At 45.7% G+C, this 12,788-nt stretch overlaps 1 protein-coding gene across 1 annotated transcript in view; it reads left to right on the top strand.

Annotated features, from left to right (window-relative positions):
* The first annotated feature begins 5,722 nt into the window (after positions 1-5,722).
* LOC306942533 (uncharacterized protein) overlaps positions 5,723-12,788 on the top strand; it is a 28,043-nt gene continuing 20,977 nt past the window's right edge. The window contains exons 1-3 of the mRNA XM_079528496.1: positions 5,723-6,123; positions 8,420-8,506; positions 11,519-11,577. Coding sequence (XP_079384622.1) covers positions 5,988-6,123; positions 8,420-8,506; positions 11,519-11,577 — 282 coding nt within the window. The 5' untranslated portion in view covers positions 5,723-5,987. The remainder of the gene's footprint in view (positions 6,124-8,419; positions 8,507-11,518; positions 11,578-12,788) is intronic.

Here is a 12,788-nt window from a genome sequence, read left to right as displayed (position 1 = left end):
AGTGGGACGTGATCCTTGGTCTGCCCCGGGGTCTCCTCCCAGTGGGACGTGATCTTTGGTCTGCCCCGGGGTCTCCTCCTAGTGGGACGTGATCCTTGGTCTGCCCCGGGCTCTCCTCCCAGTGGGACGTGCGTCGAGGAACTCCCTGTCATGCACACAGCTTATTAATAATAATAATAATAATAATAATAGTAGCAGTAGTAGTCATATTGTGACATAGTAGTAGTAATAGTAGTAGTAGTATTGTAACTTATAGTAGTAGAAGTAGTAGTAGTATTGTATCATAGTAGTATAGCTATAACTAAAAATAAATCGCATGGATGCACCTGGGACGTATCCTCAGTGATGTTTCCTGAGATCAACGGGGTTTCGGGTCTCCCAACATCATACCCCTCACTCAGGCGACCCAGCCGGGGTTGATCAAATCCCGACTTACGTCCCAGTAGCTACCCTCGATCAGTCCATCAGGGAATGAGCAAGGCCACACAATCCGTTGCTCCGGAACTACTCTGCCGGGACTGGGAGAACCAAATTCTGGTGCGTGGAAGAACTAGGCTCTGTGGGTTGACTCCTGTCCGGGCCCCTCCTGCTCTCACCAGGCCCAGGACCTGTGCGTTGCACCAGACTCCCAGCACCAGGCACTCCATTCAGGAGTGGTGGATTATAATGGCCCTCCTAAAGGCCTCACCGAGGGTTTGTTGGGCTTCCTCCTCATGGAGGACACAGGCTGGGGTGCTAACCCATACTGCTCACCTCCTCACGGAGGACTCAGGCTGGGGCCCTAACCCATACTGCTCCCCCTGGAGGACACAGGCTGGGGTGCTAACCCATACTGCTCCCCCTGGAGGACACAGGCTGGGGCGCTAACCCATACTGCTCCCCCTGGAGGACACAGGCTGGGGCGCTAACCCATACTGCTCCCCCTGGAGGACACAGGCTGGGGTGCTAACCCATACTGCTCACCTCCTCACGGAGGACACAGGCTGGGGCGCTAATCCATACTGCTCCCCCTGGAGGACACAGGCTGGGGCGCTAACCCATACTGCTCACCTCCTCACGGAGGACACAGGCTGGGGCGCTAACCCATACTGCTCCCCTCCTCATGGAGGACACAGGCTGGGGCGCTAACCCATACTGCTCCCCTCCTCATGGAGGACACAGGCTGGGGCGCTAACCCATACTGCTCACCCTGGAGGACACAGGCTGGGGCGCTAACCCATACTGCTCCCCTCCTCACGGAGGACACAGGCTGGGGCGCTAACCAATACTGCTCACCCGGGTGCCGTCTACATTCCGGCTGTCACCCGTCTCTCCGGTGGTCACCAGACTATACCTGTTTGTCACAGAGTCTATTCCTATGAGTCACTATAAATAGAATAACTATATTAACACACACACACACTAGTGTTATTAGGGGAGTTGTCTAATAAAGGTGCTTCAGATTAACACACACACACACTAGTGTTATTAGGGGAGTTGTCTAATAAAGGTGCTTCTGAATTGAAACAGTGTGTTTTGTCAGTCAGCATAATCTGCATGCACACACACACATTTGGAACTGATAGGCTTCCCCTATTGGGCAATTTCTAAATAACTTGACACCCACAGTCCTGTGTGTTGCAATCACTGTTTTCATTTGTAGCAATTAACCCTTGGTGGTCGAATAAATCAGACACAGAAAACAGTCACATAAAGGCCAATATTCCCAAATCCTTGCTGCCTGCACCAACCAACACACACACACTTTCACTGTGTGTGTGTGTGCGTGTGCGTGTGTGTGTTCGTCGACTACCTTTTTTCACTGACGAAAACTAAATGGAAACTAAATGAAAGCTAAGCTATGGTGACTAAAACTAAATATATTGACACTTTCGTCAACAAATAAAAACTAGACTAAAATGTTAGGAACAGACTAGTGAAGAAGTTATCCAGTATAAGTCATTTTACACTTGGTTGCAATGTTGAAAATATAGCCGATCTACAAGATGACAACGCGTCGCAGCGCGACGTGTTGTGAGCTTGTAGATTTGTAAGTGTAAGTTGTAAGTTGAACGGACTATACTGTGGTCAGCTGGCTTATTTATGTGCGTATGCTTGATAGGTAGAGATGTTGATGGTGACGTAATTATGATATGTTTCAGTGTCGGGTCATGAATTAAAGGTAATGTCTTTATGTATACGTGTATGTAATCTGAAACCTATATCTTTATTACGTCACCATCAATAGCCAGTTATAGGCCTCGGCCGTGGCTCAGCGGTCCAGGCACCTTGGCTGGTAATCCAGTCTGGCAGTGTGCCGCGGGTTCAACTCCCGATCCCGACGGCCCCCACCGCATGTGTTTCTTTTTTTCCCTCCTAATAAAGTTTGTTGTTGCCTCTGCCCTCCATGTAAAGTAGAAAAGGCTAAATGAGTTTGAGATATTATTATTATTATTATTATTCAAATCCAAACATTTGGATCAGTTAGATGTTCATCATGTATAATATATAACTTATAGTAAAGCAACCAAACCTTTTCATGTCAAGGACCCCCAAATTGACACTCATTAGACCCTCATTTGAACATACATGCCAGAGACCCCCCATATGAGAATAGTTGTACGGCTCTAGCAGCGATTCTCAACCCGTTTAATTTCAAGGACCCCCTGCAGTTTGACATGCATTAGTCTACGGACCCCCCATTTAACGGCATTTCTATCTCTGGAACTAAACTCCCATTTATATTATTGTAAAATCAATGTTAATTTAACTCTGATATTTGTACACTCTCAGAGTTACAGACCCATAAGGGTCCATTTGGTTCCAAACTATCATTTAGCTGGGGGACCCCCTGGAACTCCCTCAGGGACCCCTGGGGGTCCGCCCACTTTGGGAACCACTGCTCTCTAGGCTATGGACCAGAAGCTAAGGCTACCAGGTATTCAATGGAACGCCCTACCAACTGTCATTAAGACATGCGAATCCCTTGACTCCTTCAAAACCGCTCTCAAAGGGCACCTACGGATGGCTGCAATTCGAAACTGGCCCCCGTAAAATCTGAATTCCCCCCCCGCCCCCCCCTTTTTTTCCCCTCACTGTATATATTTATTTTCCCTTTTTACCTCCTTTATGATGAATTCCTGTTCTGTCTATAGAAGTGTCTATTTGTACGTCTCTAAATGTTTTGATGATTTGAACATGGTGGACCCTATTGGAAACAAGTGTAATGCTTAATTGGGTCGTCCACTCACAGTTAACAGCCTTTGTATTGAGTTTGTGCTTGAAATGTACTGTAATTCTGCAAACTGTTAATAAATTCTTCAATCAATCAATCAAATGAACATATATAGGACCTGTGTGAACAACACACACACTATGTAAACACCATTGGTTGATTGATTGAAGTATTTATTAACAGTTTGCAGAATTACAGTACATTTCAAGCAAAACTCAATAGAAAAAACTGTTAACTGTGAGTGAATTCGAATAAAACTCAGTCGAGCAGCAGTGACTCACAAATCCTCCGGTGTACAGCGGGGGGCGCTGTTTGCCCCAAATGCAACTATCTTTGCAACCGGCCAACACAACAAGATGAAGAAGAAGAGGAGGAGCGGAAGACGGAAGCAGACAGTATCAGCACAGTAGAAGAAGAACCAGTGTTGCCATGTCGGTTTATTATAAGCGACTTTGGGCTTCTTTATCAATTTAATTCAAATGAGCTTTATTGGTATGAGAAAACAAACGTTTACATTTCCAAAGCAAGTGTCACAAATACAATACAATAAAAACAGTTGGACATTATCTGTAAAGTTGCTTGTAAGTATTTGTAGTTGCGGGTTGCAGGGTTTTTGGGGGCTTGTAATTGTTTCTTAAGTGTAGTTGCTTATTTATGCTTATATATGTATAGTTAATATGTATAGTGTCATTATATAGATATGTTCTAGTTACGTTCTTAGCTTACGCATGTTTCTTGATAAATGCATTTTATATATGTGATGTATTCCCATACTTTTGTTCTTGCCTAATGTAAATCGCTCTGGATTAAGAGCGTCTGCTAAATGCCTAAATTGTAAATTGTATGCTTTTTTTCCCTTTTCCTAGTGTCGTTTAAACCAGTGATTTACATTTTCATGTCAAGGAGTCACAAGGACCCCCAGAATGGTCCAACTAAGGACGGTGATGGGAGATTAATCGGCGAACACATCGTATCGGCCGATTCGAGTTGTTTTTTAGATGAATCTGTCTTTACGGATAAACAAGCCCAAAGTAGATCTACAAGCTCAAAATATTAAATATAAATCTGACTTGCCTAAGCCTGCAGTGCAGACACCCTGTTACATGTATTTTACAGAATGGACAAAATTATTATAATTTTTTCAATACAGAATGAGATCATATCGATCGGTTATCGGCCATAACAGCAATTCATTATATCGGATAAATCGATATCGGCCAAAATGTCTCATCGGCACATCCCTATAAGGACCCTGCTATATCTAAAAATATTCTGTGCCAGGAACCCCCCCCCCCCCCACCCCATAGAAGATTTGTCTTGTTAAAATGTTTCAAAGAATATTCAACAGTTTGTCACATTTTGTCCATGGATGAAAGTTTTTTAAAATAGCCGATCTACAAGCTCACAACGCGTCGCATCGCATTGCGACGCGTTGTGAGCTTGTAGATCGGCTATTTTCAAAATAGCCTAGTCTGGCTTCTTTTAACACTGTCTAACACTAAAGTTAAAAATCACACCCATGTGAAGTGAGGGCTGAGGGAACATATAGGCATGACCGTCCAGAGTCAGAGTAAGACAGAGTTACGCAAACACTTTCATGGGGCTTCACAGTCCAATGGCGGCTCTTGAGCATGGGGGACAACCGAAAGTCTACGGAATGCATTGGAGTCTATGGGGCTCAACGCGCGAGTACATGAACCAATGTGACCGGGCTGTTTTCTGCCCCCTCAATGTCGCAACTCATTCTATTAGCTGTTGCCAGACCTGGGCAGACAGGCGCGCAGGGCCGTAGCATTTGGTTGCCCTACTCGTAGGATATTTGTGCTGCCCCCCCCTCCCAACGAGAGCACTGCAATTCCTTGTGCAGATCGGCTATTTTTGCGAGGACGCACACATGGCCGCTCGTCATTACACGGCGGAGCCGCAGAGAAAATTGTTATTTTGAGGGTCGGCACTTTTTGGCACATTTTGTTGCCCCCCTCGGCGTGTTGCCCCCCTCGGCGTGTTGCCCCCCTCGGCGTGTTGCCCCCCTCGGCGTGTTGCCCCCCTCGGCGTGTTGCCCTACTCGGCGTGTTGCCCCCCTCGGCGTGTTGCCCCCTCGGCGTGTTGCCCCCCTCGGCGTGTTGCCCTACTCGCAGCACGTACTGCGCGTATAGGAAGCGACGGCACTGCAGGTGCGGGGCCGTTTTCCGCTGCATGTGTGCCGGCGACTTTTCCAGGGTTTTTAGACAGCTGGTGGATGGGAAAGAATTGCTCCACCCACACGGCTGAATGCCGCGACGGCGCAGATTCCCGGAAACGCTCTGCCCCCGCGGCATTCTGCCCCCATCCACCAGCTGTCTAAAAACCCGGAAAAGACGCCCGGCAGACAGCGGAAAACGGCCGCGCCTGTCTGCCAAAGTCTGGCAACAGCTATTAGCTGGCTCTGGGCATGATGACCCCCTTTTTGGGCTTGTTTTCATACACTCAATCTGGCAACCCTGGTATCAGTGAGTACAGCAGCAGCAGAAGAAGAAGAAGAAGAAGAAGACGGCCAAGGGGGAAAAAAAGTGTTGTTGTTGTTTTCGTTGTAGTTTCATTTGAGGAGCCTCGGTAGAAACACACACACACACACACACACACTGTCACACACACACACACACACACACACACACTGTCACACACACACACACACACACACACACACACACACACACACACCCTGTCCCCCGTGGTGGTCAGACAGTTGTTACCGGGCCCCCCGCGGCGGTTGGTCCGGTGAGGTCCCGTCAGAATGCATGCCGTGTACGCCGCGGACATCATGAGCAGAAAGCCTGGTGTCCACCCGGGCTGTGTGGTCCGCCTCAAACAGCTGTGTATCGACGCGATATGTCGGCACGTCAGCGACATGGAGGTGCACACACTGCTGGGTGAGTAGCCTACACACACACACACACACACACACACACACACACACACATACACACACTGCTGGGTGAGTGGACTGTACACACACACACACACACACAGACACACAGACACACACGCACACAGCCCTGTCTGGGACGATGCTGTGTTTTATTCCATACGAATGGTGTCTACATGCTATAGCACCACACTTTTTCATGTCAAGGACCCCCGCATTGACACTAATTAGCCCGTGGAGGTCCACTCCACGCAGGTCCCTGGCATGGGGGTTCATGGGGGTCCCTGGGGGTCCCTGGCATATCTCTTCAGATGGGCCCCATTAGAGAAGGTGTTGACATGCATTAGTCTACGGACCCCCATTTAATGGCATTTCTATCTCTGAGACCCCCCAATTTATGTTGTAAAATCAATGTTAATTTAACTCTTTGAGAGTGTACAAATGGAACCAAATGGACCCGTTAGGGTCCATTTGTACACTCTCAGAGTTACAGTCCCATAAGGTTCCATTTGGTTCCTAACTATTTAGCTGGGGACCCCCTAGCTCTGGTCCATAGCTCTAATGCGTTGCATTTAGAGATATGTTACTCTCGACTTCCGGGGCTCGCATGAATGCAGACCAGCCTCTCGTCTTTAGCGTAAATAAAAATAACTACTCACCAAAACAAAGGCGTGTTGTGTCATTAGAAAGCCTACTTTCCTTAGTGGAAGCACTCTGAGCCCCTCACCACACGGATAAACTGTAATTTTTGGCCAAAAGGGGATTTTGTCAAAGCTGTCATTACGAAATGAAATGAAATGAAATGAAATTAAATCTATATTTACCCAGGGTATCTGGGCTAAGCTCAAGAACTTGTTTCCAGCCAGGCCCTGCTCATAGAACACATTTCATCGTAGTGGTTCAATGCCTTGTTCAAGGGCACTTCAGCGGTGGTAATTTTAACGTGTCGGACGGCTGATTCGAACTAGGAACCTTCCGGTATCAAGACCGCACCGCTATCCGTTCGGCCACCGCTGCCACAGTACAGCATCAGCATCAAGGCCCGCCAAAATACATTTCAGTCGACCAAATCAACTGTAGATTTAGTCGACTGAAATCGCATGACACTTAGTCGACTAGAACTAGACGAACACTAAAACATTCCAGGTGACTATCAATATGACTAAAACTAAATGAAGTTTCAGTCCAAAGACGACTATGGCTAAAAGTAAAATAGAAATTTGCTGCCAAAAACAACACTGCCTCTTTGTACTAACATTACGCTAGTGTTCTGTGATCTCTGTCCTCTCAGAGCTGCCAACCCCACTGGTTAAGGAGCTCTAGCCGCAATTTGCAACTCTCGATTTTTTTATAATGGGATGAATCTAGAGTTGCAATACCCTCCATTGACTCCCCACTCATCCAAATTGTCTTTGCGATCTGCTTGTATTAAACAACGTTAAACTCACCAACATTGCAGCTGTAGTCCAAGCTTGAATTATCCTCTTTCAATCTGCCTAGTGTTTGTGTCATAAACATCCACCGTAGACATGTTATGTCAAGACATTGTGTGCAGGTGATTAGTCGTTTTAGAGGGTCGACTAGTTGAATAGTCGACTATTCAACTAGTCAACTAGTCGAATAGTCAACTAGTTGAATAGTCTGGGGACCCCCAGGGGTACTTGAGGGAGTTCCAGGGCGTACCTAGCTCAATTAGAGATAGTTAGGAACCAAATGGACCCTTATGGGTCTGTAACTCAGAGAGTGTTCACTCTCAGAGTTAAATTAACAGTGGTTTTACAATATAAATTGGGGTCCCAGAGATAGAAATGCCATTAAATCAGGGGTCCGTAGCATAATGCCTGTGAAACTGGGGGGGTCCATGAAATTAATATGTTTCGGAATCACTGCTAGAGCTGTAAAAATCCTCCCTTATCGGGGTCACTGGCATAATGTTTTCAAATGGGGGGTCCATGGCCTTATAAATGTTGATTTGGGGGGGTCCGCGCTATGAGCTTGTAGGTCTGCTATTTTTGAAAAATCGTGAAAATATTTATTTCAGAAAACTGGAGGATTACTGACCCTAGTGTTCTGTGATCTCTGTCTGTCCTCAGAGCTGCCAACCCCACTCATTAAGGAGCTCATACTGACCCTAGTGTTCTGTGATCTCTGTCTGTCCTCAGAGCTGCCAACCCCACTCATTAAGGAGCTCATACTGACCCTAGTGTTCTGTGATCTCTGTCTGTCCTCAGAGCTGCCAACCCCACTCATTAAGGAGCTCATACTGACCCTAGTGTTCTGTGATCTCTGTCTGTCCTCAGAGCTGCCAACCCCACTCATTAAGGAGCTCATACCGCATCTAAACATCATTGACTTGGAGCGACTACAGCCAGCCCTAAACAACAGAGGTAGGTCCTGCTACGGTCCTACTACGGTCCTACTACGGTCCTAGGGATGATAGTTGATACAGAGGTTGGTCCTAGGGATGATAGTTGATACAGAGGTAGGTCCTAGAGGATGATAGTTGATACAGAGGTAGGTCCTAGGGATGATAGTTGATACAGAGGTTGGTCCTAGGGATGATAGTTGATACAGAGGTAGGTCCTAGGGATGATAGTTGATACAGAGGTAGGTCCTAGAGATGATAGTTGATACAGAGGTAGGTCCTAGAGATGATAGTTGATACAGAGGTAGGTCCTAGAGATGATAGTTGATACAGAGGTAGGTCCTAGAGATGATAGTTGATACAGAGGTAGGTCCTAGAGATGATAGTTGATACAGAGGTAGGTCCTAGGGATGATAGTTGATACAGAGGTAGGTCCTAGGGATGATAGTTGATACAGAGGTAGGTCCTAGGGATGATAGTTGATACAGAGGTAGGTCCTAGGGATGATAGTTGATACAGAGGTAGGTCCTAGGGATGATAGTTGATACAGAGGTAGGTCCTAGGGATGATAGTTGATACAGAGGTTGGTCCTAGGGATGATAGTTGATACAGAGGTAGGTCCTAGAGATGATAGTTGATACAGAGGTAGGTCCTAGGGATGATAGTTGATACAGAGGTTGGTCCTAGGGATGATAGTTGATACAGAGGTTGGTCCTAGGGATGATAGTTGATACAGAGGTAGGTCCTAGAGATGATAGTTGATAAAGAGATTAACCCATTTCGACCCGAGGAAGATTCTACAAATGTCTTCTAAATCCTGACAGTTTTCTGAAAAACCTATGTTTCTATGTCAGTGGTTCTCAAACTATTTCATTTCAAGGAACCCTAGAATTATATTTATTTGGCCTCCGTCCCTCCATCTGAAAATATGATGTTCCAGGGACCCCCGCCCCCAGAAGCAAAGATTTGAGTTAAAATGTTCATTCTGTAATAATATATATTCAAAGATTTGAGGCACATTTTCACGATTTTTCAAAAATAGCAGACCTAAAGCACGGCACTCGGTGGCGCGCTATGAGCTTGTAGATCTGCTATTTTTCAATAGCTAAAGTATAACATAATGCTTTAAAACACCAAAAGGGGTTCCCGCCCGTCCAGAATGGGCTAATATTATTATTATTCCATTATTCGCCATTTGATGAGATTGAGCCTCTCTCTCGCACCCAAAACTAAAGAACATTTTGTTATCGTTGGATAAGATTCGGAGACCTAATGAGTGACCGCCGGAGATGAGACTCACTGCCAAAAAAAAGAAGATAAAAAGCACACGGTTCTTACGTAACCCCCAGGTTTTCCTCTCTGCGTACAGTAACACCGACAAGACAACCGGTATTATGGGGTGAGAAGCACCCTCGCCCGATCAGGGCACACCACCTCCCGGGACTTAGGTCTCAGTCCAGTGGTGTAAACAGGTTTTCAATGTAATGAGTCCCAGGATGCAGGGATGGTCTTTTAGAAATGAGTCCCAGGGACACTTCAACCACGTTAGGAGTCATATTTTGCCATTTTTACAAATTGCAGCATTTCAAATTTTAATTTGATATGGTTATAATGTGGTTATATGCATATGTGGGTGCAGTACTTAGTTTAGACAGTTTTTGGTTTGGACTAGTCATTGGTTAGACCAGTCATTAGTCCTACAACTACAACCTATCTCAAACCCTCACCCTAAACCTAACCTCCCACGGGGCAGCACACCTAAACCTAACCTTAACCCTAAACCTAACCTTAACCCTAAACCTAACCTTAACCCTAAACCTAACCTTAACCCTAAACCTAACCTTAACCCTAAACCTAACCTTATCCCTAAACCTAACCTTAACCCTAAACCTAACCTTAACCCTAAACCTAACCTTAACCCTAAACCTAACCTTAACCCTAAACCTAACCTTAACCCTAAACCTAACCTTATCCCTAAACCTAACCTTAACCCTAAACCTAACCTTAACCCTAAACCTAACCTTAACCCTAAACCTAACCTTAACCCTAAACCTAACCTTAACCCTAAACCTAACCTTAACCCTAAACCTAACCTTAACCCTAAACCTAACCTTAACCCTAAACCTAACCTTAACCCTAAACCTAACCTTAACCCTAAACCTAACCTTAACCCTAAACCTAACCTTAACCCTAAACCTAACCCTAAACCTAACCTTAACCCTAAACCTAACCTAACCCTAAACCTAACCTTAACCCTAAACCTAACCTTAACCCTAAACCTAACCCTAAACCTAACCTTAACCCTAAACCTAACCCTAAACCTAACCTTAACCCTAAACCTAACCTTAACCCTAAACCTAACCTAACCCTAAACCTAACCTTAACCCTAAACCTAACCTTAACCCTAAACCTAACCCTAAACCTAACCTTAACCCTAAACCTAACCTTAACCCTAAACCTAACCTTAACCCTAAACCTAACCTTAACCCTAAACCTAACCTTAACCCTAAACCTAACCTTAACCCTAAACCTAACCCTAAACCTAACCTTAACCCTAAACCTAACCTTATCCCTAAACCTAACCCTAAACCTAACCTTAACCCTAAACCTAACCTCCCACGGGGCAGCACACCTAAAACTAACCTTAACCCATGTCTAACCAAGGACTAGTCTAAACTAAGTATGCACCCCACAACATGTAGAAAACAGAAGAAGAAATGATTATTATAACTAAAGCTAGCAAAATAAACTAGAATAAAAAACAGTACAGTAGTGCATCCCGTGGATGCAGAGGTCGTTGTTTTATTGCGTCCCTCAACTATAAACTACGTATTGGGATGCAAAATGCACCCTATCTCTGCTCAGTACTAAACGATGATACTCGCTAGTATTACACCATGTAAAAAAGCTATGAAAAAAAGCTATGAAAAAAAGCAAGGTGCCCTTTTTTAACTTGAGCACCTGCCCCTCTAAATGTCTGTGCACGCCACTGATGATTGTGAACGTCTTGGTTTGTCTCCCTGGCATCTTGTAGGAATCTCCACCTACTTGGCCTGGGTCACGATCCTGCAGGACGTCTGGGGCCCGCATTACGTAAGTATCCTGCTCTATCGCAACAGAACAACATAGTCCATCTGCAAGGCTGTGATCTTAATGTAAGATCTGCTATTTTCACCCATATTTCAAACCAATTTGTTTATTTTTTGAATAATGGACATGTGTCGAATGTATGCTCAGTGACGTCATGTTGTAGTTTTAGTAAAAACAGAGAGATGTGTTTGGGTGAGCGGTGAGTCTCTTACCACCGCGGCTCAGTGACGTCATGTTGTAGTTTTAGTAAAAACAGAGAGGTGTGTTTGGGTGAGCGGTGAGTCTCTTACCACCGCGGCTCAGTGACGTCATGTTGTAGTTTTAGTAAAAACAGAGAGATGTGTTTGGGTGAGCGGTGAGTCTCTTACCACCGCGGCTCAGTGACGTCATGTTGTAGTTTTAGTAAAAACAGAGAGGTGTGTTTGGGTGAGCGGTGAGTCTCTTACCACCGCGGCTCAGTGACGTCATGTTGTAGTTTTAGTAAAAACAGAGAGATGTGTTTGGGTGAGCGGTGAGTCTCTTACCACCGCGGCTCAGTGACGTCATGTTGTAGTTTTAGTAAAAACAGAGAGGTGTGTTTGGGTGAGCGGTGAGTCTCTTACCACCGCGGCTCAGTGACGTCATGTTGTAGTTTTAGTAAAAACAGAGAGATGTGTTTGGGTGAGCGGTGAGTCTCTTACCACCGCGGCTCAGTGACATCATGTTGTAGTTTTAGTAAAAATCACACCCGTGTGAACAGAGTGGTACAACTCCGTGTGGGGGTCCCCGGTGGGTCCCCAGAACTTCCAGACCCACAGGAACGCGCCCAGGGTTCCGCCCCGGTTCCGCCCCGGTTCCGGCGAACCAATTCACACTAATTAGCCCGCGGACCCCCATTTCAAAAGATATTCCAGGGACCCCCCATGAGAGAAGAATTTTACGGCACTAGCAGTGATTCTCAACCCGTTTAATTTCAAGGACCCCCCAGTTTGACATGCATATTAGTCTACAGAGAACTCCATTTAATGACATTTCTATCTCTGGGACCCCAATTTATATTGCAAAATCAATGTTAATTTAACTCTGAGAGTGTACAAATGGAACCAAATGGACCCTCTCTCTACGTCGTCCTCAGACGAGCACTCCATCGGTGTCTCCAGTCATCTCGGTTCTCCATACATCTGGCCAGCTCATTTGTGCACCAGCATCTTTCTTTAGTACGTCCACATAGGTAG

This window comes from Electrona antarctica (assembly GCF_951216825.1).
Source record: "Electrona antarctica genome assembly, chromosome: 18".
Taxonomy (NCBI): domain Eukaryota; kingdom Metazoa; phylum Chordata; class Actinopteri; order Myctophiformes; family Myctophidae; genus Electrona; species Electrona antarctica.
This window is presented reverse-complemented; position numbering and strand designations above follow the sequence as displayed.